General features: G+C 40.0%; 1 protein-coding gene across 3 annotated transcripts in view; it reads left to right on the plus strand.

Moving 5' to 3' along the window:
- The window catches only part of PIEZO2 (piezo type mechanosensitive ion channel component 2), a 309376-nt gene that overhangs the window by 162717 nt on the left and 118846 nt on the right, over window positions 1-27813 (plus strand). For all 3 annotated transcript variants that reach the window (XM_072998801.2, XM_072998800.2, XM_072998799.2), the window contains exon 5: window positions 17102-17264. In XM_072998801.2, the coding sequence (XP_072854902.2) occupies window positions 17102-17264 (163 nt within the window). The remainder of the gene's footprint in view (window positions 1-17101; window positions 17265-27813) is intronic.

Below are 27813 nucleotides of genomic sequence, written 5' to 3' on the forward strand. Positions count from 1 at the left end.
TTTTTACAGTGTGCATGAATATATATTTTTCTCCAATTTTAATTTAGTTTCAGACTTTTTGTCTTGAAATTTTTAGTTCCTGCGTTTGTTTTTATGCCCTTTTTATATTTCTTTTTGCGTCTTAAAATTCACTTGCAACTAAATTATTAAATGTTACTTTTGGGGGGGCATTTCATTTTCTTGTAATTTAATTTTGTTTTCAGGGGTCATTGGATTTAAGTGTCATAAATAAATAAATAAATAAATAAATAAATAAATAAATAAATAAATAAATAAATAAATAAATAAATAAATAAATAAATAAATAAGATCTCATCACCGCGGGGAGGGGGGCGATGATAACTTCCTCAGTGGCTCAAGGGGGCGTTTCTTTCAAAAAGGTTAAGAACCATTGGCTTATATAATTAAAAACACAATACTTAAAAGCTAAAAACAGTAACTATACAAATATTTATAAAGAATTAAAGAAATATTATATTAAAAATGATACATAACATTAATACTAAAACATATTTAAAACCAAAAAGGCACAACAATCCACTTTAAAAATTTGTCTCAAGTAGCTAGTTACAAAGGGAAAGCCTATCTGAAGATAAAGGTCTTTGCTTGCAGAAGGACAGCAAAGAGGGGCCCAGCCTGTCTTCTTGTGGGAGGGAGTTCAAGTGATATCATATTACTAGAGATGGGGGTATTCGTACAGTATTTGTATATAAATATGAATATCCCTGCACAGGTGGATATAATGAGGGTCTGGCCCCCTGGGAAAGGACTGTCCACTGACCCTTCTGCTGCTGCTGTGGGCTCCGCGCTCTCTTCCTATCGCTCCGGAGCTTTTGGTCGACTAGCCACTCTTTGACCTGGCAGCAAGGCTTGTCAACTCACCTCCTGCCAGGAGTGGCTAATCAACTGCGAGCTCCAGAGTGATACAAAGGGAGCCCGTAGCCCATGGCAGAAGCAGAAGGGTGAGTGGACAGTCGTTATATTCACCTGTGCAGGGGTATTCATATTTGTACTAATTCAAATGGGGGTATACAAATACAAATGCCCCCATCTCTACATATCACTCTTCTTTGTGTTCTTCATTTGCCTGCCTTATGAAGCTGCAATTAATCTTTCCTTCTGCACAGCAGTTGGTTATAAACTTGGAAGCACAGTTTTCACACTTCAAAATGTGAAAGGAAGCAGCTGCTTTTTCCTGTTGGTGTCACCCTTGGACCTGATTTCCAATGTTTGTTTAAATCTAGTGTAATAGTCAGATATTTGGCAACAGGGGCAATAAAGAGAACAGTGCATCTCACCCCACAAAACATGTCGCTGCTAGTATGAATGTAATATTTTTGGCTTTGCAGGTCTGTTTGTTTGTTTATTCAGAATACAGAACTCAGTTATAGAGAGGATTTAGTACAAGAAAATTAAACAGACCTGGAAGTTACATATCTGTACAATAAGGATAGCCTTCAGTAGACCATATTTTTTCATCTATAAGATGCTACTTTTTCCTAAAATCATTACCCTAAAAATTGAGGGGCGTCTTACATGGAAGTAAGCTGAGATTGCTGAAGAGAGAACAAAACGGCACACATCTTGTCTCTGTAAACAGGCTTCCTTCAACCATGAGGCTTAGTTTCCTAGTCAGGAGACTTAGCTTCCTCCAATCACGAGCCTTATGAAACTGACGTGAGCTGATGCTGAACAAACCAGTTGGAACACACCTCGTTGGAGGTGGAGCCTGTAGGCTCAAAATTCAACAGAGATAAAATGTGTGACATTCTGAGCCCAGAGACTGAATCCTCAAAGCTAAGTTTTCTTAATTTTTGGTTTAGAAAATTGTGTGTGTGTGTCTAATAAATGGGGGCGTGTTATAAACAGAAAAATACGGTAATTCAAGGAACTTTCTTCTTTTAGTAAAGTCAGTTAATATTTTTGTCATTAGCAGTTTAAATATAGTAGATATGCTGCCAAGTAAAGCAGAAATATCACCTCTTGAGAAATTCTAACTTTACAGCTGGGAATTATGATGTATCATTTTAAATGACATAAGGAGACACTTTTGCCAAGAAAGCTACAGCATGTCTAAGAACAGGAATCTTGGCTTTCAATATGTGCCACTTCTATGCTCTATGTTGATGTAGTAGTAGTAGTTGTTGCAAAACATCCCTTGGCCTGATTCCCTGACAGTAGATGCCTATTGTATTAACCTGAGTTTTTTTTTTTTTTTTTTTTTTTTTTTTGAAATAGGCATATAAAGGCAGTTTTTATCCACTGGGATATGTTCAGTTCTTAAATATTGTTTTGACTTGATACTATTTTTGTTTGAAAGTCATGATTGTAGAGGTCCAGCAATACTAGCAGTATTACTGAAACACCAAAAAATGGCATGGAATAATATATATATATATATATATATATATATATATATATATATATATATATATATATATATATATATATATATGAAGCAATTGAAATAATTAGAAAGTGTGCTGTGTCATATCCTTTCTCTTTGATTATGTGCTACTTCTGACTTGCCTTTTTAATGATTCCCCCCCCCCCAGCTAAAATGCTATTTAAGCCTTGTATGCATGTATATATTCATGGCAACAATGCTGACAAAGACAATGGCACTAAGAAAAGTTTAATGTATCCTGGAGTATGTAATTTACCTTTTTAAGAAACATTTCTGAATTTTAAGTTTATGTGGATGTCAAATACACAAGCTTAACTATTGTCAATAATAATTCACTGTTCAGTGCTTCTATGACAGAAATATTAAATGGAAAGGCAATAAGAATTAACTTTTTTTCTGTTGGTTGTGTGAGTTTGCTGTGAGTGTTTGAGTAACCTGGAATAATTAAACAATTGTTAGATGTGCATACATCTATTAGAATAAATCTGGAGCAGCAATTCCATTAGCTTTATATCATTAAGAGAGCTTTTACTTCAAAACATTACCCTTCTTCATTTGCTAGTAGAGTATATGGCAAAATATTTGTATAGGATTTCTAAGTAAGGCTGCTCCATGTGCTTATTTTCTTTGCAGCTGAATTCATTTTGTCTTTTTTCTCATACCATTTAATTTAGAGTCTTGGATAGAAACAGGCATCTGATACATGCTATTTTATTGCCGGTGTTGTTTGAGCAGTGAATTGTTTGACTGTTGCCAATGTTTTTCTTGGCATATCCTAACCTCCTGTGGACACTAGTAGCTGGGGAACTTACAGTGGTATACTTACCAGCAGCAGGATGTGAACTGGCCTTTGTCTCAATCTAGAGAGCAGTTTAGTGTTGCAGTTAATCCAAAGTACTGTAGCCTGTATAATTTAATAGTTCATCTTTGTCTTTTTAATTTTGTTGTTCCTGATCCTTTATTCATGAATAAATCATAGAGACTTAAAAGAAGCATTACGAGCACTCCGTTTGACGATGAAATCGCTTTACGTAGATGTTTTTGCAATCACAAAAGCGATCGCAAAACGATGTTCCCTATTGGGGAATTTCGCTTTTCGATGATCAGTCCCGTTTCGGTAACCGATCATCGCAAAGTGATGATTTTCGCACAGCTGATCGGCGGTTTCAAAACAGCCACCGGGTTAAAAAAAATGGCTGCCTGCTGTTTTTTGGCACGGATTCCTTGCTGCATAGGCAGCGAAAATGGCCATGCTGTGGAGGATCTTCGCTGGACTGTGAGTTTGAAGCCCCTAGGAACGCATTAATTGGGTTTTAATGCGTTTCTATGGGCTTTTAAAAATCGCATGATGACATTTTCATTTTACAGCGATTTTCGCGGAACGAATTAACATCGTTGTGCGAGGCACCACTGTATATTATACCTAGAAAACCCTGAGATGGTCACTGTAACTTGCAATTATTAATGGAACAGGATGATGATGATGATGATGATGATGATGATGATGATGATGATGATGATGATGATGATGATGATGATGATGATGATGATGATGATGATTGGTGTCAGTGGGCTGACATTTTCCATGAAGGCCTATTCTGGTCTTCAGAGAAGAATGGGTTAGAGAGATCTGCGGTATATGGAGGAAAAGGTGAGAAGGAGGGCAAATAGAAGCCAAGCTGGTTGTTGAATAGGTGTGGAGACAGAAAATAGCCATTTGCATGCTGTAGGAGGCTTGGAGAAGCAGCCACTGAGCAATCTTAGAAGCAGCACTGTGAGAAACAGTGTTGAGGCACTGTCTTATTTTGGCAGGCTGCAATATTTTGGCATTCTGTAGCCTGGAACAGAGAGGGTTTCCTATGCCAGCTGCCTGCCTTTTAGTCAAACTGCTGTAGCACAAGAGGAACAGAGGTTTCAAAGACTTCCTTGTCAACATCCTCCACTCCCTCTGAATCATCTCCTCCTCCTGCTGCTGCATTTCTGAGTCCAGTCCCTCCCTTCTACTGGTGCAGATAAGATAAGGCCTGAAGCTACTAAAATCTTGCTGGCACCATTTTCACAGCTGCCTGAAAAGATTTTGCTATCAAAGTGCCGCTTCCCTTCCCTCAGATTTAAATGTCTCAGCTGAGGTGTTGGTTGTTCCTCAGCTTGAGCACTAGGCTTGGCTGTGGAGGCAGATGCCTGCTGTGAAGAAGAGGCAACAGTGGTGGCAGGCAATAAAGAAGCCCTGTGCCTCCAAAGGAGTCCCAGTGGATAATGAAAGGAGAGCATGGATATGGTCTGAACATGCTTGGGACCTGGAGGCTTCAGATGTTTTTCTGAGCCCTTGTCATTTTGTTAGCCGTTCTGGAAGATCCTCTCACAGGATCGATGCCTAGTAACAGAAAAGCAGAAAGGGGAGAAGAAAAGGAATGAAAGTCTGATGGTGTTGTGTGTATGTGCGTATATTTCTGTGTGTCTCTGTGTATGTGGAAAGGTAGGTAAAGGAAGAGAGTAAGAGGTGTTGCAGAGTCAAAAAAGCAAAGCTTAAGAAAAGAGACTGAGGAAAGGAACCCGTCCTGGGCAAGGCAATGGAAGTAAACTGGGAAGAACTAAAGAGTATATGCATGATAAAATTGTTCAGTGTTTAGTCTCCTGCCTTTCCTGCTCACTGATAGGATTAACTGTTCCAAGATGGCTCCTTCCTTCAGATCAAGAATGGTAAGAGCCCATAATGCACACAGAGAGCTTTTGTGGTAGGGTTTGCCTTTGGACTTGCCTAAAATTATTTGCATGCATATATTAACGTTTCTTGGCCCAGTCTGTGACCCTGAATTCTTGAATAAAAGGTGTTTCCAGTCTCTCAGCAAGGATAAATAACTGCTCACAGCAGATCAAGAGATCAAATTCCACTCCAGGTTAATCTGAGTAATTATTAGTTTGTTGACCAAATCCATAACCACTTCTGATATAAATTGCATCTTATGTTGGCTGGCAGTTGCTGTGATTTTATGTGTGGCATATGCAAAGCTGTGCATTTCAGCAGGAATGCATTTCTTGCTCTTTTTTTCTCATTGCACACTCCAAAAATGGATTTATTTTATTTTATTTTTATTAGATTTCTACCCCGCCCATCTAGACCAAAGGTCTACTCTGGGCGACATTACAAACTTAAAAACAGTTAGATCAATAAACATATACATAAATAAATGTGTCATCTACTAGGTTTGACAATGTCTCTACTTTATTCATTTGGAGGCCTCCTCTGAGAGTACAAATGGGCAAATTAAGGCCCTCCAGATATTGTTATATTGGAACTTCCATTGTCCTTCAGCAGTGATAACGATAACTAGGACTGGTGGGAACTACTGTATAGTCCAGCAACGTATACAAATTACCACCCCATTTCAGGTCACAGTAATGGTGCCTTGCTTATTTGAAGTTTTGGTTCTGATCAATTTGATGCTTTTCTCTTGGAAATACTTTCTATGTGCCATGAGCCGTTCTTTATCAATATCTATCCAAATCTCTTATTAATACTATTAGCTATTTTGTGTCTCTTCTATTTACCCTTTTCCCTTAAGACTATTTTGGTGTTTAGAAACCTTTACTATAGTTACATATGCATTTTATCATCCAATTCTGCCAGTTCCTTTTCTTGTCTCTGTCTTCTCTCTTGCCTAAGATGATGCTCCTGCAAAAACTTTTAAGTAGCATCTGTTTTAAGTCCTATATTTTTATGGCTTCAGGCATACTGCTGGTACACAAGAAATAAATAAGCATAGAGCTATGTACATAGCTACGAATGGTGCACAGGACACAGGGCTGATATCAGGTCCTCTAGGACTCTGATGGTAGTACAATCAACTAGTCTGCTAACAAAAGTGTGAGGTCCACTAACAAAACAAAACAAATTATCTGGGTGGTATATTAAACATCTAATTTGGCTTGCGTAGAAATAAAATGAGACATATGAAATAGCATGGAAAGGAGTGTCCAGATTTCCATTTGGCACATCTCTGCTTTTTGTATGCTGCACAAACCCATAAATGTTGCATGCTTTATGTCAGTAAGAGACTGCCAACCTTGGCATGTGCATTCAAGTTGTTAAATAGCAGTTCTCTGCATAATGATGTTTGGAGAGCAAACATTTGGCGAATGTTGGGTAGATATGCGGGTGAACACTTTGCCAGACAGGTCCCCGCCCCAGTGTAGCTGCCAAAAAATGTGTGATGGATATTTAGTTTCAAATATGTAAGTGATCATTAAGGATTTACATATTCTTCAGAAGGGATGGAAGATTTGTGCCTCTGTTCTTTTACTGTCACAGATGGTGGGGTGTTAATGCACCAGTTTACAATGCTGATCACAATGACCATAAAAGTGAGTTTTCTCCAGTCTAAGTTATGCCTTTCTGTTAGTAAGGGAAAAAAATTACATGGAGCTTCATATTGTTGCTTAGAAAGGAGTACAGTGCTCAGGCTCTAGACCATGGGTTCCCAACTGGGAGTCGTGTCCCCAAGGGGGCTGCAAAGTGTTTTCTGGGGGGCGATCACAGTTATTTTTAGTTGCAATTATTTTTGTATTTATTAAATTAAATATAGCACACACAATACTGTTTTATTTTAATTCTCTTGGCCCACAGATAGATTAATCTGAAACGGAATTGCAGTCGATCTCAAGTTCTTAGTTATTTCTGTATCCCTTTGGGCAGATTCTCCTTTTGTGCCTGCGCATCAATCCTACCTCATCCAAAAGAGCTGCTCTAGCTCATTTCTCTCTGCTCCTCCACATCCCACTTTGCAGGACTGACCTCAGCCCTTTGGACCTGAATGTTAGTCTGGTTCAAGGAGGCCTGGATGAGGCAAGTGTGTTATGTGTATTGGGAATGCTGATACCCAAGATGGTGGCAGGATTGAAGTGCTGTTGCTGCAGGGGCACCTTTCACTTCCCCCAAGTCTCCCACTCTTCTGGACGCAGCGTTGGTGAAGGGAGAGCATCCCCGAGTGAAAAGATGCCTCCGTCATGGAGGAGGAAGGCAAGAAGGGCGAAAATGTAAGGGAGGAGAACCAAGGAGAGTGGTATGAGCGGCATGGGGGATGTGTTCATTTGGCCTTGAGGGGTACAGACTCTTCCTTATGGATTTTTTTGGGGGAGGGCTGGAGGAGACATGAAGGGAGAATCATTTCCACACACAAAAAAGTAAATTAAAGGATATTGATATTTTTCTTCTAAAATTTTATCTGATAGAGGCAGATTTACAGTTCTCCCATAATTGTGTATTATTGCATTAACATTAATTCATTTATTTGGCTAATAAAGTGCTGCTAAAAAGGAAAATTGACTCCTGCCCTTATATCTGGATCTGTAGGTCCCTTTGATACTCCCCCTCCTCACACACAGTATGCCCGCAGCATAAAGTTTATGGACATCTCCAGTCAAATCTTGACCAAGACATTTTGCTGCTTGAAGTAGGATAGGAAATGACCCACCCCAAAGTCAAGGTGCATAGTTCTGAGGTTTGTGTGGTTAAACAGATCACTGTTGCACATGAGGTGGAAAAGACCCACTGATAACTTCTCTAATAAAAATACAGTAAGTATAATGACAATGCAGTAAATAAATGCTTGCTGCCATTTTGTGACATTAAAAATCACCTCTCAGAAGTGATTTGATTACTTTGGCTACTTATTTGGCTAGTCTTTTGTTGTGCAATTCTGTCATGCATGTAAACTGGAACAGCAAATGTTTTGAAAGAGTAATTGAAAATTGAAGACACGGAAGTCTTTTCTCTTTCTCTGTTTTTTTGAAGATAGGAGTGTTTTATACTAAACTATCTAGGGATGGCCTATGATATTTTCCTGAGGTAGAAGAGCAAATGACACTCTTAACTCACTTGTCAAGGCACATAGTACCCAAAGTCCGTGTTATACTGGCAAATGGGGCAGAAACCCCACTAGTATGCTATTCCTGGTGGTAAATATACTTTGGCAAAACATTAAATAATGAAAACCGTGCTGCCTTTTTATGATACAATCTTCTGCCTATAGCATCTGCCTCAGTGTGCCTACTGTAATGTTGACGGCTGTTAGCTGTCACACTGACTTTTACATAGATTAGTTGGTATCAGGTGACCATATCAGCAAACCCTCGAGCCACACGGTGCTGTTGATGAACGCCAGGTCAGTACAAAATAAAACTGCCCTCATCCATGATGTAATTCTGGATGAGGGGGCTGACCTGGCGTGCATTACTGAGACCTGGGTGCGAGAGGAGGGTGGTGTTCCCCTCTCCCAGCTGTGTCCGCCTGGGTACTCGGTCCAGCACCAAGGTCGCTCGGAGGGTCGGGGAGGGGGAGTTGCTATAGTCTATAGGAGTTCTATCTCCTTGACCAGGCTTCCTATCCCTTTGAGAGGAGGTCTCGAGGGCCAGTATTGTTTGTTGGGCTCGCGAGACAGGTTAGGGATTCTGTTGGTGTACCGCCCACCCTGCTGCGTACCAGCAGTTTCCCTGCCTGAGCTGACGGAGGTAGTCTCGGACCTGGTGTTGAGGACTCCCAGGCTGTTGGTGCTGGGGGACCTCAACATTCACGCCGAGGCTCCCTTGACTGGGGCGGCTCAGGACTTCATGGCCACCATGACAACCATGGGGCTGTCTCAATGTGTCATCAGCCCAACGCATGAGAAGGGCCATACCTTGGACCTGGTTTTCTCAACGGGACTGGAAGATGGTGGTTTGGATGTGGAGGGGTTGGTTGTGACCCCATTGTCATGGTCAGACCACTTCCTGGTCAAGTTTAGTCTATTAGCTTCTTCTTCCCTCTGCAAGAGTGGGGGATCTATTAAGATGATCCGCCCTCGGAGACTAATGGATCCAGATGGATTCCTGAATGCTCTGGGGGATTATCTGTCTGATATGGTCGGCGCTCCTGTCGAAGCTCAGGTCACCCTATGGAATAAGGAGATGACCCGGGCTGTTGACACGATTGCGCCTAAGCGCCCTCTCCCTGCTCGCCGAGCCCAGACAGCCCCTTGGTATACTTCTGAACTGCGGGCGATGAAGCGAGAGGGGAGACGGCTGGAGCGCAGGTGGAGGAAATCCCGCTGGGAGTCCGACCGAACACGACTTAGAGCCCATTATCGGGCCTATTTCGTGGCAATACGGCTGGCGAAACGGCAATATTTCTCCAGCCGTATTGCTTCCTCAGAATGTCGCCCAGCCGAGCTGTTTCGGGTGGTCCAGGTCTTCTTCAACCGGGAAATCCGGTGGAGGTCCTGGACTGCTCATCAGCTCGCTGTAATGAGTTTGCCATCCATTTTGAGGAAAAAATCGCTCAGATTCGCAGTGGGTTGGACTCCACAGTTACTGCAGAATCAGAGGATGTGTCCAGTGTGCTGTGCTTACATGAAGTATTAATGATGAGTTTCAATTGTTGATACCTGAGTATGTGGACCGAGTGCTTGGATCTGTCCGTTCTACCACAACTCCGCTCGACCCTTGCCCATCCTGGCTAATTAGAAGATCAGCCAGGGGGGTTCGCACCTGGGTCCAGGAGGCCGTGTACGCCTCTTTGAGAGAGGGAGTGGTCCCTACCACCTTGAAAGAGGCGGTAATTCGACCACTCCTTAAAAAGCCAAACCTGGACCCAAGGCTGGTGGCTAACTACCGACCAGTAGCAAACCTCCCTTATTTGGGCAAAGTGTTGGAGCGGGTTGTGGCTGGGCAACTCCAGGCGCTGCTGGATGAAACGGATTTTCTGGATCCATTTCAATCGGGTTTCAGGCCGGGTTTTGGTACAGAGACTGCCTTGGTCGCCCTGTATGATGACCTTTGCCGGGAGAGAGACAGGGGGAGTGTGACCCTGTTGATACTCCTGGACCTCTCAGCGGCTTTCGACACCATCGACCATGGTGTCCTTCTGGATAGGCTGGCTGGGTTGGGAGTTGGGGGCACTGTTTTACGGTGGTTCCGCTCCTTCCTGGCTGACCGTGTCCAGAGGGTGGTGCTGGGGGACAGTTGCTCTGCCCCATGGCATTCATGTCATGGGGTTCCTCAGGGCTCGATACTGTCCCCCATGCTGTTTAACATCTACATGAAACTGCTGGGAGAGGTCATCAGGAGGTTTGGGCTGAGGAGTCAGCAATATGCTGACGACACTCAGCTCTACCTCTCGTTTTCCACCAATCCAGGTGAGGCGGTTTCTGTGCTGAACTCGTGTCTGGACCTGATAATGGACTGGATGAGGGTCAATAAATTGAAACTCAATCCAGACAAGACGGAAGTGCTGTTAGTGGGTGCTTCGCCAGACAGGCTGGAGGGCCATCTCCCTGCCCTGAATGGGGTTACACTCCCCCTAAGGGACAGGGTCCGCAGCTTGGGGGTGCTCCTGGACCCCAGTCTAACACTGGAAGCCCAGGTGGACTCGGTGGCCAGGGGCGCCTTCCTCCAGCTGCGGAAACTATACCAGCTACGGCCCTACCTGGACGAGCGGAGTCTCATGACAGTTACACATGCACTGGTAACATCCCGTATAGATTACTGCAATGCGCTTTACGTGGGGCTGCCTTTGAAGACGGTCCGGCGACTGCAACTGGTTCAGAATCAAGCGGCGCGGCTGGTGAGTGGCGTGGCCGCCAGGGAACATATCAAGCCGATTCTGTACAAGTTACATTGGCTACCAGTTGCTGCCCGGGCCCAATTCAAAGTGCTTGTTTTGACATATAAAGCCCTAAACGGCTTGGGCCCTGGATACCTGAAGGAACGCCTCCTTCCATATGAGCCTACCCGGCAGTTAAGATCTAGCCAGGGGGCCCTTTTGAAAGAGCCATCCCTCAAGGAGGTAAGAGGGATGGCTTGTAGACAAAGGGCCTTTTCGGCAGCTGCCCCCAGACTATGGAATGCCCTCCCGACTGAGATTCGTCTGGCGCCGACACTGATGACATTTCGGTGCCAGGTCAAAACCTTCCTGTTCCAGAAGGCTTTTAACTGAAATAATATTAACTGTGGGTCTGATGGCAATTTTATATATATTTTAATTGTATTTTAATTGTACCTATCTTTATTGTATTTTAAATGCTGTAAGCCGCCCAGAGAACTTTGGGTAGTGTGGGCGGCATATAAATTAAATAAATAATAATAATAATAATAGATTATATGAAGAACAGCTGAACACAATAGTTTATATTGTTCAGATCATTTATGATTTATTGTACATTTATTTACAGTACTTGTAATGACTACAGTCTTAGAGTTTTCTCACTGAAATTGTCAATGTTGTATTAAAAGCTTTAGCTCTAACAAATGTACTTATTAATATCTATGAGATTTATACATCATACATGGTGTATCTAGTTTCTTAAGTGCTAATCTAGCCTATCAAGTGCCATCTTATGTCAGCTCAGTTCATCTGCCAGTAAAAGTGACATTAAGCTCAGAAAGATGCCCTGAGCCCATGTTTTGGAAGATATATTTTTTGTTGACAGAGGCAGAGACAGATTTATCTGTGTATTTCTGAAAGTGGCTATCATGTAGTATTTTTAAAATAATTAATGATTATGTCACTCATGTTCATTCCAACTTCAAAATTAATGTTTATAAGAAAGGCTAGAGTGATGTAAAAGCATTTTTTTACTTTAAAAATACTTATCATGGTAGCTTTCTCAGTTTTGTAGTGTTTTACATAATTCCCATTACAAGATATATCCTTTGCCAGATTATGTTGTCAACATGTTGAGGGGGTACTATGATCTTTCCTTAGTGATCTAGTGCAAAACTGGTTTTCATTGCTGAATTTCTATCTGTAGCAAACTCATGTTGAGACAAATGATCATTGTCTTTTATCTTTCATCAGTATTTCCAATTGTGCACACAATTTGGAAAAAACATCTTTATATATACTGTACTATATATATCTAACCCAATGTACATTTATGATACTGTTATGATATTCTTCCTGTTGGATAAAACATTAAATCAACATTAAAAATAACTAGATAAAATGTTGAATTGACTTTATGTATTGATGTCTGATATGGTATCATAGTGTATTTGTATGTAGTTCACCATGTTTCCCAGTTTTCTGTGAAAATGAGACTTTGATTTCATTTTGCCTTTTCTCCTCTTTCTTGTTTCACATGTTTTGTACAGGAAACAGAAGTTTTGTAGGAGTTAATACCTTATAGGAAGATACCATTCTGCATAGAATTTTAACCATTTTTCACAGCTTGATGTTTCTTCTCCCCTTTTCAGGATAAATCTATGCAGGAAACATGTCTATGCAGGAAATATGTAACGCTCTTGTGAAGCGGTCATTAAAAACAATGAACATAAAAACTTTCCAAGAAATCTCATGAGATTTCTCATGTAAAAAAATCTCTCATAGAATCATGAAGTTGGAAGGGGCCTATAAGGCCACTGAGTCCAACCCCCTGCTCAGTGCAGGAATACAAATCACTTAGAGAAATCTCAAAACAAAGAGGAAAGAGTGACCCTCCACGCAGTTTCCTCTTGCAGTGAGAGGTGATTGATATTCAGATTCTTTTCTTTTTTTCCCCAGATACCAATGCTTTCAACAGCTTGTATTTTATTTTATTTTACCTACAACATAAACATAAAACACATAAACCAAAATACAAATCGACTGTGTTCTCCACCACCATAGTCAGGACCTTTTGCAGTAATCCTCTTCTTCCATCATTATTCTTCTTCTTCCTTTATTGTCCTTTTCTGCAGAACTGCATTGATTCTTGATTTGGAGCTTTCCCTTTTCCTCTTGTTAGCACGTATTCCAAAAATCTGCCCTATGTATCATAACAATTATTCTTTTTCATCTCTCCTTTCTTCACCTTTAGGTTACAAATTAACTTATCATTTATAGCAATGTTCCATATTTCATTATACCAGTCTTCCATTTGAAATTCAGACTTTGATTTCCAATTCCCAGCTATTATTAATCTAGCTGCTGTTAATAAATTGGTAATCAATTCTTTAATCATCATATTTCACATTCTCAAATATTAATAACAGAGCTATCTCAGGATTAAATTCTATATCTTTTTCACATATGTCATTTAGTTCTTTAAAGATTAGTTTCCAAAATCTTTGTACTTTTTCGCATTCCCACCACATATGAAAGTATGTACCGATGCCCTTCTCACATTTCCAACAGACATTCAGATAACTAGTGTTAATTTTATTCAATTTTGTTGGTGTTAAATACCATCTTAAACCCAATGTGAAATTTTTTTCTCTTATTCGCACTGACATAAATCTTAAAACCCTAATTTTCCACATCTTCCTCCATTCTTCATCATTTATTCTTTTTCCTGTCCTGTTCCCACATTAACTTCAATCCTTTCTCAGTCTCTTCTTCTTCTAGATCAAGCAGGAATTAATAAATTTTACTCACTGCACCCTTTACTGAATCAGTCATCTGAATATCTTCATATGATAATAGAAATTGTTCATATTTTGTATATTCTCTACCTTTATTATACTTATTTACCCATTCATTAGTCCATCTTTCTAATTGCATATAATTCAACCATGATATATTCTTATTTTGAAGGATTTGTTTCATTTGATCTTTCAATCTCATTTTATATAACCAGTCTTTTAATCTAATCACTTTTTTTTCTTTAAATAATTCTGCATAAACTTTCATAGTGACAGGAAAATTCTCTATTTCAGGCATCAATCTTAATGGAGAGTTAAATAAATTCTTTCTATACTTATTCCAGATGTTTAACATAGTCTTTAAAAACAGGTTATTAATTTCGTTTATTTTATATTTCTTAATCATAACAAATAGATGTTTTTCTATATCTACCTGTAATTCTGATGATTCCATTTTCCACCCAATTAACCTTTCTGGGTTATATTAAATTTCCCCAATAAACGTTAACTGATTAGCCATATAATAATTTTTTAATATTTGGTATGCCTACACAGTCATGCCCCACTTAACAATTACCCTGTATAATGACGAATCCGCTTCATGACGATGTTTTTGCGATTGCAATTGCGATCACAAAACAATGTTTTAATGGGCTTTTTTTGGTTCCTGATGATCAGTTCCCTGCTTTGGGAACCGATTCTTCGCATTACGACAATCAAAACAGCTGATCATTGGGTTTTCAAAATGGCCGCTGGCTGCTCAAAATGGCTCCCTGCTGTTTTTAGAAGGTATTTTTCGCAAGACAGGTACCCGAAAAATGGCTGCCGTGTGGAGGATCTTCACTGGACGATTAGGTATTTGAACGCATTAACCGGTTTTTAATGCGTTTCAATGGGTTTTTTTATTTTGTTTGACGATGTTTTCGCTCTACAGCGATTTCGCTGGAACGAATTAATGTCATCAAGCGAGGCACCACTGTACCTCCTTTTTTTTATTTTATACCAGTACTTTTTATTTATTCTGGCTCTCTTCCCTTCATTACAATATTTATTAATAATTCCTTGCCAAAATTTAAAATCATCTTCTGTTAACATTCTTTTTAAAAAATTGGTAGACTCTTCATTTTTATCAGTGTGATCTTTCCAAAACAAGAATGTTTTAACTTAGTATATTCCTGTAGTTTCTTTTTAATATCTCCTTTTAATTTACTATAATTATGTTCCTTTATTTTTTGAGTGTCTTTTACTAAATCTATGATATTCAGATTTCTCGTTTAATCTGACATGGTGATAGCAGACAGAATACAAGTAGTGGCAGACCTTGTGTAGTGTAGAAGTAGGCAATTTTGTGAGGTGTGCAGGCCAAGAACTGGGTGTGCAGAGGAGATCATATAGAGTCTCTCTCTCTCTCTCTCTCTCAAAAAAAGAACAAAATAAATTAAAAAGTAATGAGATAGACAAAAACATGGTTCCTGCATATAATAGAAAATTTGATCTAGTAGAATGACACTACTGGGCACAACCCAGATTGTAGAATTATTGGAAGAACTGTCCGGCACCAATAGCTTTGTAGAGTCCTTCTGTTTTAATTTTCTTTAATAACAAGTAACACTACTACTTTAACCACCAGCAGTATCAAATGGGGATGTATAGTGCATATATAACAAAGTACACTGCTTACATAACAGGGTGTTTGCTCCTTTTTTCTATTAAAACAGCTACTATTCTCCCTCTAGACTACATGGATTATATGATGATTATATGATGAATTATGCTTGCATAGATCATATTTCTATTATCATTGCAGACAGTTTAAGAATTTCCTCTTTACAGATTGTGTGAACTGACCCATAAAGATTATGCTTTATTTTTAGTCATAAACAATAAATATGTCCACATGCTATATACCAGTGGTTCTTAACCTTTTTGAAAGAAACACCCCCTTGAGCCATTGAGGAAGTTATCATCGCCCCCCTCCCTGAGGTGATGATATATTACCTACCTACCTGCCTGCCTGCCTGCCTAGTCTCCCTCCCCACCCGGATGCGAGGCAGCACTTCACGGGGCGAGGATGAGGACCCAAGAGACTCCTTCCTTCCACCCGATCCACACTCAGTGCTGCCCTGAAGGAAAAAGGCAAGACGTGGCAGGTAGAAAGAGCTGGATCATCTGGTGGCAGCAGCAGCACCGGATCTACTGCCAGCACTGTGGCTGCAGTCGCCTTCACAGGTTTGGCTCACTCCAGCGCCCCCCTACTGCCCCCTTCTGTTCTTTCGCCCCCACACCACCCCTTTTCATTCTACCGCCCCCCTGAAAAATGAAATAGCCCCCTGGGGGCATTATTGCCCACGTTAAGAACCACTGCTATATACTACATTAACAACATTTGAACTGATACTTATTGAAGAAGATGTGATACATCACCAAGATCTATTCTGGCTGCCAGTTGACTACTGATGAAATTTTGAAGTATTAATATACAATGTCATATATAACCCGGTCCTAGATCACCTCAAAGAATGTCTCCCCAATACAAACACAGTTTTCAGGAAAGGTCATGTTGCTTATTCCGTGAACTATGGATTTCTGCTTGTTAGTGACATGATGGGCCTTCTCTACATGGGCATCTGCCCTGAAAAATCATGTCCTCTTTATACATCAGACCTTAGTGCTAATTTGTTTAAACTAGTAATTGAAGCACTGGTCAAAATCCTTTTGGATATTCATGTTTGCAGCAGTTAAAACAACAAATTGTGGCTGATTAGCAGGCTGCCAGGTAGGTATGTGCTGGGTACGTAACTGAATATGTGATCAGGAGTGGAGCTGACACCTGATTGGTTAGCCATAGAACTTGCATTTGTGGAAATATCCGAAATGACTCTGGCCAGTACCTTTTATCCTTGACTTTTCTCCAGCTGTGACCTATCCTGGGCTGCTTGGACATAGTATCACTGGATTTGTATCAGTTTGTTTTGTGATTTTATAATGTTGTTGGATGCAGGTTTGGATTTGTCCAAATGAGAAAAAATGTAGAAGTATTTTGATGATGATGACAACATGATGATGATTTTTCCAGAGTGATAGCCATGTTAATCTGTTGCAGGAAAAATAACAAGGAGGTTTGTGCTGTCTTAGATGCTAACAGATTTTATTTGGCCTAAGCTTTTGTAGACTGTAGCCTTCTTCAGAAGCATAGAGGAGTGGGGCACAGTCCACAAAAGGTAAATGTTGTTAATGCTTGAGATGGCACAAAACCTGATGGTGACGATGATGATGATAACTGGCATTATTTCTCTCTCTCCCTCTTTCAATACCATGCAGTGTCAAAGGGGCAGATGCAGGCAATGGAATCCGAATTTTTCTTCCTGATATTGGTATGTTTATAGCCGGTCTGACCATATGGCTCATATGCAGGAATATTGTGAAAAGAACACCGGAAGAGGATGCAGGACTGTACAATGCACAGTTTGAAGGCGAAGACATGGTATGTGTGTGTGTGTGTGTGTGCGTGTGCGTGCTTACTGCTACATTTTTAAAGAATTTCCTCTTTCTGTCCCTCCCTCTCCTCTCCTTTTCGTTCAGTTCAGGATAGACTTAGAGACACCCACTATAGCATGAATATGCATTAAAAACTTCCTTCCAGTGAGGGAAGAACTATTGATATTATACTATTCCAAGACATTTCAGCTTTAGTTGTGCATCATCCCTACTCCACATATGGTTGGGGAATAAACCTTGCTGAAGATAGCATTCCATTTTGCATTATTGCTTACATTTTGATAGGTGCAAAAGCAGGGAAGGTACATATGTTTCTGCATGGATTGTTTTTCTCTTGTATGGAAGCTAATGAGGCTTCAGAGTATGGGAGTGTACAGAGAACTCTGCAAGGGCCAGAATGATCTTTGTTTTGTGTGTATGTTTATACAATCACCTGAAATATGGGTTTTAATATTAAAATAAAAATTCAAAAATAATTTTTGTTTTTCTTGGGATGCAGGACATTGCTATCTCAACCATACCTCGGTGAAGCACTTCACTATAACAAGCATAAAATTTTTGTTTTGTTGAAGTATGTTTGCCAAGACAGTCTAGGCAACAAAATCTTAGTGTTGTAGTCATGGATAAAGCACCATACTCCATGGCATTTTCAAAGAAACAGTCTGCAATGTAGATCTTTGGCTAAGATAATGAAGAGTTGCTGCCTTTTCATATAGCCAATAGATATCAGAATTTCTGGACTATAGATACCATAATTCTTCATTCTGGGAGTTCATCTACCTTACAGATACGGTACATCACAGAACCTAAATTTGATGCACTTAAGAGAAAGGCCTAAATTGAAAGGCTTTGAGGCTTAGTGAAGCCAAGCTCCACTCAAGCTTTCTGTAGCTACCTAAGGGTTAGTTGGGAGCTTTCTTTCTGAGCAGGAAACATGGACAGAGCTAGGCCTGAAGTCTTCCAATTTAGGTCTTTTTCTCAGGCTATTTAAGGTGTCTGCAGGGTTGGTAGAACTCCCAGAATAAAGGATTAGTGAGTCAAATCTGAAAATCCAGTCCCTAATAGACAATACTAGTTAGATTGATCAGTGTTTGGACTTATAACAAGGCAGCTTCTGACCTCCCTAATTACCTGACACTTTCATCACACCACCTTGTTATGGTACAGGATGGAGAGGGATCAGGGAAACATGGAGAATACAGAGAGCAGAAGGATATACCAGGTGGTAAATCATACTGTTGAAACTAGATCAGAATATTCTGTTCCTGAGGATTTTAGATAATCTAACCAAAGCACTGGGATGAGTAGAAGGTACATTTTTCAGCTCAAGGGTTAAATTCCAGTTAGGAAATATCTCAGACTGCATGCCACCAATGGATGAGTTAAGGACATGGGACAGCCAAGGATACTTTGGGTGAGGCCAAAGCAAAGTGGATGGGGCCAAACATAAATCTTATCAGTGTGGAAAGTTTCCCAGCCGCGTGTTTATTTAGCAGCAAAATTGAATGACAGTAGTTTTATTTTGCCCACTCATGTTCTCCAGAACACAGCACAATTCTGGAGAACAACCCACCTGCCTGTGAAATACACCTCAGCTCTTCGCAGCATCGTTAAACTTCAAATATCCTACAGAGGGTTCTATTCAAGTGTCTTTAAATACCCTCATGTCTCTGATCATTGATCAAAGAAAGGAAGCTTGTGGCAAGACCAGAAACCTACATATATGTGTCATCCAACTTGTGGGCAAAAGGTTTCCTGTCCCTTGTCTAAAATAAAATATGAACCATCAACATTTGTGTTAATGAGTATAGAAAACATAAGTTGGTATGTAGAAATGGGCCTAAGTGGTAGAGCAGAATTAACTGTAGAGCTTTGGTGGAAGTAGAAAAGACGGCAGCTTTAATGTGATCTTTCTGGCTTGTACTTTATTCCTTGCATTTGAGGAAGTGGATTGTAATTCATGAAAGCTCACACAGAACTACATATACTGTATATGTAAACTTTATTGGCATAAATAAATCTGTCTTAAGGCGCTATCACTTCTTTGTTTTTCATTTTTGTTGTATATCTGAAGTTGTGTAGTTAAATGCTGCCAAGTCACTTCTGACACTTACATGGTGCATGCAGTGTTCAAGAAATAGTTTACCATTGCCACCCTCCACTGAGTCGACTTGGTGAAGCAGGGATTTTAACCCAGTTCTCCTGAGCCCCAAAAGGGACGTGGTGGCGCTGTGGGCTAAACCGCAGAAGCCTGTGCTGCAGGGTCAGAAGATCCGGCAGTCGTAAGATCGAATCCACACAACGGAATGAGCACCCGTCGCTTGTCCCAGCTCCCGCCAACCTAGCGGTTCGAAAGCATGCAAATGCGAGTAGATAAATGGCTTGAAGAGCGGGATGAGCGCCGCCCCCTAGAGTCGGACACGACTGGACAAAAATTGTCAAGGGGAACCTTTACCTTTACCTTTTACTCCTGAGCCCCAGTCCAGTACTCTATCCAGTGCACTAAATTGGCTTTTACCAATTTATAGTGTATTATAATATACCTTCGAGAGGCATTTCTATGAATAAGGAAAAGCATTTGTGTAAAAAAACTATTCCTGTTTGAATCTCAAAATGTATGGATATTGCGTATTTGGAGAAGGGTTTTCAAAACCATGTTTGCTGGCTTTTAGGTGTTCATTTAGCGTATAAAGTGAAACTAAAGGTAAAGGCCCTGGTCACTGTTCCTCGGTGTTTGTTACTGTGCTCATAGTTTTGAATGCAGCTGAGCCTTATTCTCTGGTATGTGATTGTAGATTTCTTATGCCTGATCTGGTGATCTTTTGCCTTACTAGAGCAGTTCATAGAAATGGTTATTTATAAAACATGTTATACAGAGCATCCATTATCTAGTCCAGAGAGGTTAAACTGTAGCTTTGTTCATATTTATATTGGAATAAATCCCACTGAACTCACTGGGATGTATTTCTTTACAGTATAGAGCATGCATGTGTTTTGTCCATAATGTGTGTCTGTATGGGACACAGAAAGGCAATCACAATAGCTGGCATCATTCTACTGTCCGCTTGGACACCCATCATTCCAATGGCAGCTTAGTAAACCAACCCAAAACCACATTAATGTTTTTAATATTTACAATGTAATCAAAATTATGCAACCCCCATTACAAATCAGATTTATTGTAAAAAAATTTCAGACTTTAAACTGTTTGAAATGAACAAACCAAAGAAAAGCAATTGGAATAGCTTTACACAACAAAAGATTCAAGTGGTTTCCCCAAATTCAGTTGAAAATGCGATTTTAATGAATTCTGCAGTCTCAAAATTATTCAGCCCCTTCAAAGCAAGAATCTTTAGTCCTTAGTAGAGCACCCTTTTGCTACATAGCCAGACACCAGCTTCTGGCAGCATTCCTGAGGAATCTATCCTATCAGAAATCTCCTATGTGGTTCAAACCGATTAGGGCTTCCTCTGCAACCAAGCCTTAGTGGAATTTGAGGTATGCTTGGGATCATTGTCCTGTTGGAAGGTCCAATGATGCCCAAGCTTCAGGTTCCTCATAGGTGGCATGATGTTTTGTCCTAGGACAGTGGTTCTTAACGTGGGCAATAATGCCCCCCAGGGGGGCGATTTCATTTTTCAGGGGGGCGGTAGAACGAAAAGGGGTGGCGTGGGGGCTCTGGAGCAGAAGGGGGGCAGAAGGGGGGCGCTGGAGCAAGCCAAACCTGCTAAGATGGCTGCAACCTTTTTACAGTGTGCATGAATATATATTTGCCTCCAATCTTAATTTAGTTTCAGAGTTTTTGTCTTGAAAGTTTTAGTTCCTGTATTGTGGTTTGTTTTTATGCCCTTTTAATATTTCTTTTTGCGTCTTAAAATTCGCTTGCAACTAAATGATTTAATGTTACTTTTTTAGGGCATTTCATTTTCTTGGAATTGAATTTTGTTTTCAGGGGTCATTGGATTTAAGTGTCATAAATAAATAAATAAATAAATAAATAAATAAATAAATAAATAAATAAATAAATAAATAAATAAATAAATAAATAAATAAATAAATAAATAAATAAATAAATAAATAAATAAATAAATAAGAAAGAAAGAAAGAAAGAAAGAAAGAAAGAAAGAAAGAAAGATATCATCACTGTGGGGAAGGGGGGCAATGATAACTTCCTCAATGGCTCAAGGGGGCGTTTCTTTCAAAAAGGTTAAGAACCACTGTCCTAGGATATCCTGATACCTCAGGGAATGCACCTTTCCTTCTACACGCTGCTGGTTTCCAGTGCCAGAGGATGCAAAGCAGCCTATAACATTACCAAGCCACCACCATGCTTAAATGTAGACAGAGAGTTCTTTTCAGCGTATGCTTCATTATTCCTCTAGACATACAGTCATGGCCAAAAATATTTGCACCCTTGCAATTCCGTCAGAAAATGCAACCCTTCTCTCAGAAAGTTGTTACAGTTGCAAATGTTCTGGTACTCACATGTTCATTTCTTTGGTTTGCATTGGAACAACACAAAACAACAGAGAAGAAAAATCAAATCTGATACAATCCCACACAGAAACCCAAAAATGCACTGGCCAAAATTATTGGCACCGTGTCTAAGTTGTAAGAAATAATTGCTTTTCAAGCATGTGATGCTCCTTTAACTTTTATTTAGGCATACCTGTTGCAAGTAAGAGGTGTGGGCAATATAGTGATCAGACTTGCAGCCAGTTAAGATGGAGAAAAGCTGACTCGACATTTGTGTTGTGTGTGATAATGAGCATGAAGAAAAGAATGAAGTGTAAAGAGTTGTCTGTGGATTTGAGAGAGAAAATTGGGGAAAAACATAGACAATCTCAAGGCTACAAGTCCATCTCCAGAGATCTTAATGTTCCTGCGTCCACTGTGTACAATATCATCAAGAGGTTTATAGCCCATGGCGCTGTAGCTAACCTCCCTGGTTGTGTACGGAAGAGAAAAATTATTGAATGGTGGATACCGAACCCAGATTAACTTCCAAACAAATTCAAGATGATCTACAGACACAGGGTACAACAGTGTCAGCTCACACTATCCGTCGCCATCTGAATGAAAAGGTAGGAGACCCAGGAGGACACCATTGCTGACACAAAGGCATAAAAAAGCAAGACTGGAGTATGCCAAAACTTATGTGACAAAACCACAATCTTTCTGGGAGAACGTACTGTGGACAGATAAGACAAAAGTAAAGCTTTTTGATAAAGGACAGCATGGCACTGTTGACAGAAAAAGAAATGAGGCCTTCAATGAAAAGAACACAGTCCCTACAGTCAAACATGGGGGAGGTTCAAAGATGCTTTGGGGTTGCTTTGCTGCTTCTGGCACTGGATGCTTTGACTGTGTGAAATGGTATCATGAAATTTAATGATTACCAAAGAATTTTAGGGTGCAACATAGTGGCCAGTGTCAGAAAGCTGTATCTCCAACAGAGGACATGCGTCTTCCAGCAGGACAGTGACCCGAAACACACTTCAGAAAGCACTCAGAAATTGTTACAAAGAAAACGCTGGAGAGTTCTGAAATGGCCAGCAATGAGTTCAGATCTGAATCCCAAATAACACCTGTGGAAGAGTGGTCCAAAATTCCAGTAAGAAACTCATTCATGGTTACAAGAAGTGATTGGTTTCAGTTATTTTTTCCAAAGGGGGTGCTACCAAATAGTAAGCTATGGGTGCCAGTAAATTTGGTCAGTGCATTTTGCAACTCAGCTCATCTCTCTCCCTGTTTATTCTCTCTGTGTCTCTATTCTAATCCTTAATCTATTGATGTTCCTTGTCAGATCTCAGCAGTTGTCTTTCCATTTAGGTGTGATAATTACCTGTTGCCCATAGTAGACCTTTGGTCCAGATGGGCGGGTTATAAATCTAATAAAATAAATAAATAAAAATAAATTACCCAGAACATGGCCAAATAGCCTGAAAAACCTACAACAACTGCCCACACATTGTTTATCAGAATTTGCTTTCAGTCCATCTGGCTATCTATATATCATTTACAGCATTGCAGCCTGCCTGACTGCAGCCACTTCCTTGATATGCATATTTCTTTAACCTAATCTTCTCAGGGGAATCTCTTCTACCTAAAATATCTTGATTCAGTAAACAAGAAATCAAATCATGAAATCAATGTACATTTCTCTACAGTCATCCACATGGATCCACCCATTGTTATGGCCAGGCTTTTGTTTACAGAGAAGGGAGAGACATTAACATTTATGTCAATATCTCTCCCTTCTCTGTAAAATACAATGACCCAGGAAGATGATGGAAAGCCTCATCCAAGATAAAATCTTAAAACACATAGAAGAACAAGCCTTGCTGAGGGAAAATCAGCATGGCTTCTGTAAGGGTAAATCTTGCCTCACAAACCTTTTAGAATTCTTTGAAAAGGTCAACAGGCATGTGGATGTGGACAAACCAGTAAATATTTTCTATCTGAATTTTCAGAAGGTGTTTGACACCATCCCTTGTCAAAGGCTGCTGAGAAAACTCCACAATCAGGAGATAAGAGGGCAGGTCCTTTTATGGACTGAGGATTGGTTGAGAACCAGGAAACAGAGAGTAGGTATCAATGGGTAATTTTCACAATGGAGAGAGGTGAAGAGCGGTATGCCCCAGGATTCTGTCCTGGGACTGGTGCTTTTCAACCTATTCATAAATGACCTGGAGACAGGAATAAGCAGTGAGGTGGCCAAGTTTGCAGATGACATGAAACTTTTCTGGGTGGTGAAGAGCAAAAGGGATTGTGAAGAAGGATCTCTCCAAACTGGGTGAACGGGAGGCAAAATGGTAAATATGTTTCAATATAAGAAAATGTAAAGTAATGCACATTGGGGCAAAAAAAATCTTTATTTATCAGCTGATGGGTTCTGAGCTGTCCACGACAGATCAGGAAAGAGATCTTGGTGTGCTGGTGGACAGCTCAATTAAAGTGTCAACCCAGTGAAGAAGGCCGATTCCATGCTAGGTATCATTAAAAAGGGGATTGAAAATAAAACAGCCAATATTATAATGCCATTGTACAAAACCGTGGTAAAGCCATACCAAGAGCCCAAAAAACCCACAACAACCATTAGATCCTGGCCGTGAAAGCCTTTGTGAATATGTATGTTGAGTTTGCAAATTCTGTTGCAATTTTTTGAATTTCTGGTTAAATTCTTCTTTTGCTGCACAGTAGAAGTACAGAGATCTACAGAGGAGAAGAGCTACAAGTTCCTCAGAGTCCATCCCTTTTTCATGAACTGAATAACTCACTGTAAGACATTTGTAAGAGTAAAAATAAAAAAATGACTTACAATTGCTTGAAATTACAGACTTATGTATACTGCATTCTTTACTGCACACATGTTAGCAACTAACTGTAACAGATCAACAGCAAACAAAGAACTGTCATCAACAAACTAAAGAGAGGGAAAAGCACTCAGCAGAGAATCAGGGCTCTCTTTGAAATCAAAGGCTGGAATGAACGATTTGTTAGTGCTAGATAGACAGACAGTCAATCCAATCCAGAAAAGTCCCTCCCAATAACACAGACCACAAATAGCATACAAAGTTACAAATAAAACTCCTGCAACTTCAATGACTCTATCTGGCCAAGGTTGAAGATGTAACCACTATCAACATGAGTACAACACAAGCAAAGGAGCAACATAAGTTTACAGTTTGGTCTGCCCTGTTATTGAGAATCTGGGCCGGTAAGTCTTTTATCATATATTTGTACAGAAATCTGTAATTCTAAATTCAGAGTTAAAAATCAAGTATGGGGAGGAGCTAGAGTAATGCTATGCATTACAGCAGTGATTCTCAACCTTGGGTAACCCAGCCATTCCTGGACTGCAATTCCCGGAAGCTTTACCACTAGCTGTGCTGGCAAGGGTTTCTGGAGTTGCAGTGCAGGAACACGTGGGTTACCAAAGGTTGGAAACTACTTTTGTATAGTTTTTTTTTTTTTAAACTAAGAGGATAGTGTAAGGCAAAGGGAGAGGAAGAAGATAGAACAGTAATGGAGCAGTGTCAAAAGAGGTTGTTCAAGAATCCACAAGAACCTGCAGAAAGCCAAAGGTCCTTACATTACCTCAGAAAGGGATTCAGGTTTGGCAAAGCTGTAGGGAAAATAGTCCAGCAGATATGTGATAGCATCAAAAATGTCTACTATCTGCCATGAGATTGCTTCATTCAGGGGAATCGATATGTTGATTCCAGGTTCTTTAGCAGAATATTCAGTGGGAATACTGTATATAGGTTTTCGTTTATGGTGCTTTTTGTTCTATTCAGAACAAAAGCTGAATCAGAGGGAGAAGGGAAATTAGGTGGACAGGAAAATTCAGTCCAGAATAAGTCAGAGGTACGTTTTTAATTAGTACTGAATTATAAAATTTAAATTTTCTGCATGATCCTAGGCTGCTGTCCAATTCATTACCTCCCTTAAATGGTTGCACGTTTTGAGCAAGATGATCTGCAGGAACTTTTTATTAGGGCTTAGACAATTTAAAGCAGGTGAGATTAGCCAGAGAAGTGTCCAGACTGCAAGATCTGAGGCGTACACTGCAATTCAAGGGGCAGCGGGGGTGGGTATAAAGTGGAAAAAAGCAAGAGGAAGAACATTTAACTTCACAGCTGCAAGCAAGAATTCAGATACCGATTTGATGCAGATGGCCGTTTTTATGTGAGAGGATGCAGATGTAGTACAAACTGTTGAAGAGGTTTTGGCAGGAGAGCAGCTTAAAACTTCATGGACAAATAGCCTGAAATGGCAACAGTTGTGAAATGAAGACAGTTCATCTGATAAGAGATTTCAAAGCTTAAACTTCCTGAGACATGTTGATTTAAACAATTCTGTTTTATATTACAGTTTTACTCACTATTAGTTCTTACTTCCCAAGCTTACTGCTTGAAAATGCTGTGTGAGGTTGACTACTTATTGTAACAGCATGATTGATGCATATTTGCTTATAAAATGGAAGAGCACAGATTAAGTGCAGCAAAGATAGTGAGGAGATAGTACTCAAATTTATTTTCACCAGTAGTTTTCAAGGTTAAATAGCTTCTCCTTTTGGGGAATTCATTGTTCCTTACCCACCTTCCAAGGAAGAAATGACTGGGGAAAAGGAGTTTCAGAGCAAAAATGTGGGTGCATTAGACGGAAAGGATTCAGCGTCTTGTTTTTCTTACATACAATAATTTATATGTGTGCCCTGCTACTGAAGAAAGACTGGTTTATTAGCCATGCCTAAATGGTATGTCTAAAAGACACTTCGGTTTTATATTGTAGTAAGGTTGTTGCATGTAATCTTCTGAAGGTATTGACTTGCAAATACAGAAAAAAGGTGGGACATATAAACAGTCCATGAACAATACAAATTTAATATGTATCATTAATCCAGTGTTTCTGGAATGATTGGTTGCCATGGATGATTCCCCAAGTTGCTAATAATGTGGGATGATGATGGTAGACATTGTTGAGTGAATCCACTTTCTATTTCATTAATGCTATCTAGTTCAAACCATGTTCTACAGTAAATATGATATAATTCACAAACAATGATGAAAAATATTACCTCCTAGGTCAGTTTTGCCCAAACTGTTTGCCCTCCAGATGTGCTGGATGGAGGCTGTAAGTTGTAGTCCAACACACCTGGAGGGCACCAGACTTAGAAGATGGAATAAAATAGCAAATAGAAGTATTTGGGTGATATAACAACATACATGAGCAATTAATGCCTCCATAGTGTACCCGGTATATTTGCATTGTTTTCTGTAGAAGATTGAGAGGAAGTGTATGAAATTCTCTTTCCTGAGCATAAGAATTCAGTTAATCAGTAATATGTCACCCTCAAGTATCCAAATTGTTCAGCTACAACCTTGCTATAAAGAAGAAAGAAGAAGTAAGTACAAAAGTCACAAAGTAAAACAATGAAGTGCATCTATATTGGAATTAGATAAGGTAAAGGTAAAGGTTCCCCTTGACAATTTTTGTCCAGTTGTGTTTGATTCTAGGGGGCGGTGCTCATCCCCGTTTCCAAGCCATAGAGCCAGCGTTTGTCTGAAGACAATCTTCCATGGTCACATGGCCAGTGCAACTTAGACACTGAACGCTGTTACCTTCCCACCGAGGTGGTCCCTATTTATCTACTCACATTTGCATGCTTTCCAACCGCTAGGTTGGCAGGAGCTGGGACAAGCGATGGGCGCTCACTCCATCATGTGAATTCAATCTTACAGCTGAAGATCTACAGACCTTACAGCACAGAGGCTTCTGCGGTTTAACCCACAGTGCCACCACGTCCCTATCTAGAGACAGAAAGACAGACAGACAGATAAGCAGAGGCAGGCAGGCAGAGGTAGGCAGGCTGTTTTTGTTTGTTTTTGTTTGCCCTTCAGAAGCTGTTCTACCGTGTAAAGGATGTGGAACTGATAAATATTGCATTTAGGTTTGACATTGATGTATGCCCTGCATCCTACGGTTGGCCTTAATTGGTTTTGGGTTCTGAGATGAACATGCATTAGAGG

Source organism: Pogona vitticeps, chromosome 4 (assembly GCF_051106095.1).
Source record: "Pogona vitticeps strain Pit_001003342236 chromosome 4, PviZW2.1, whole genome shotgun sequence".
Lineage (NCBI taxonomy): Eukaryota > Metazoa > Chordata > Lepidosauria > Squamata > Agamidae > Pogona > Pogona vitticeps.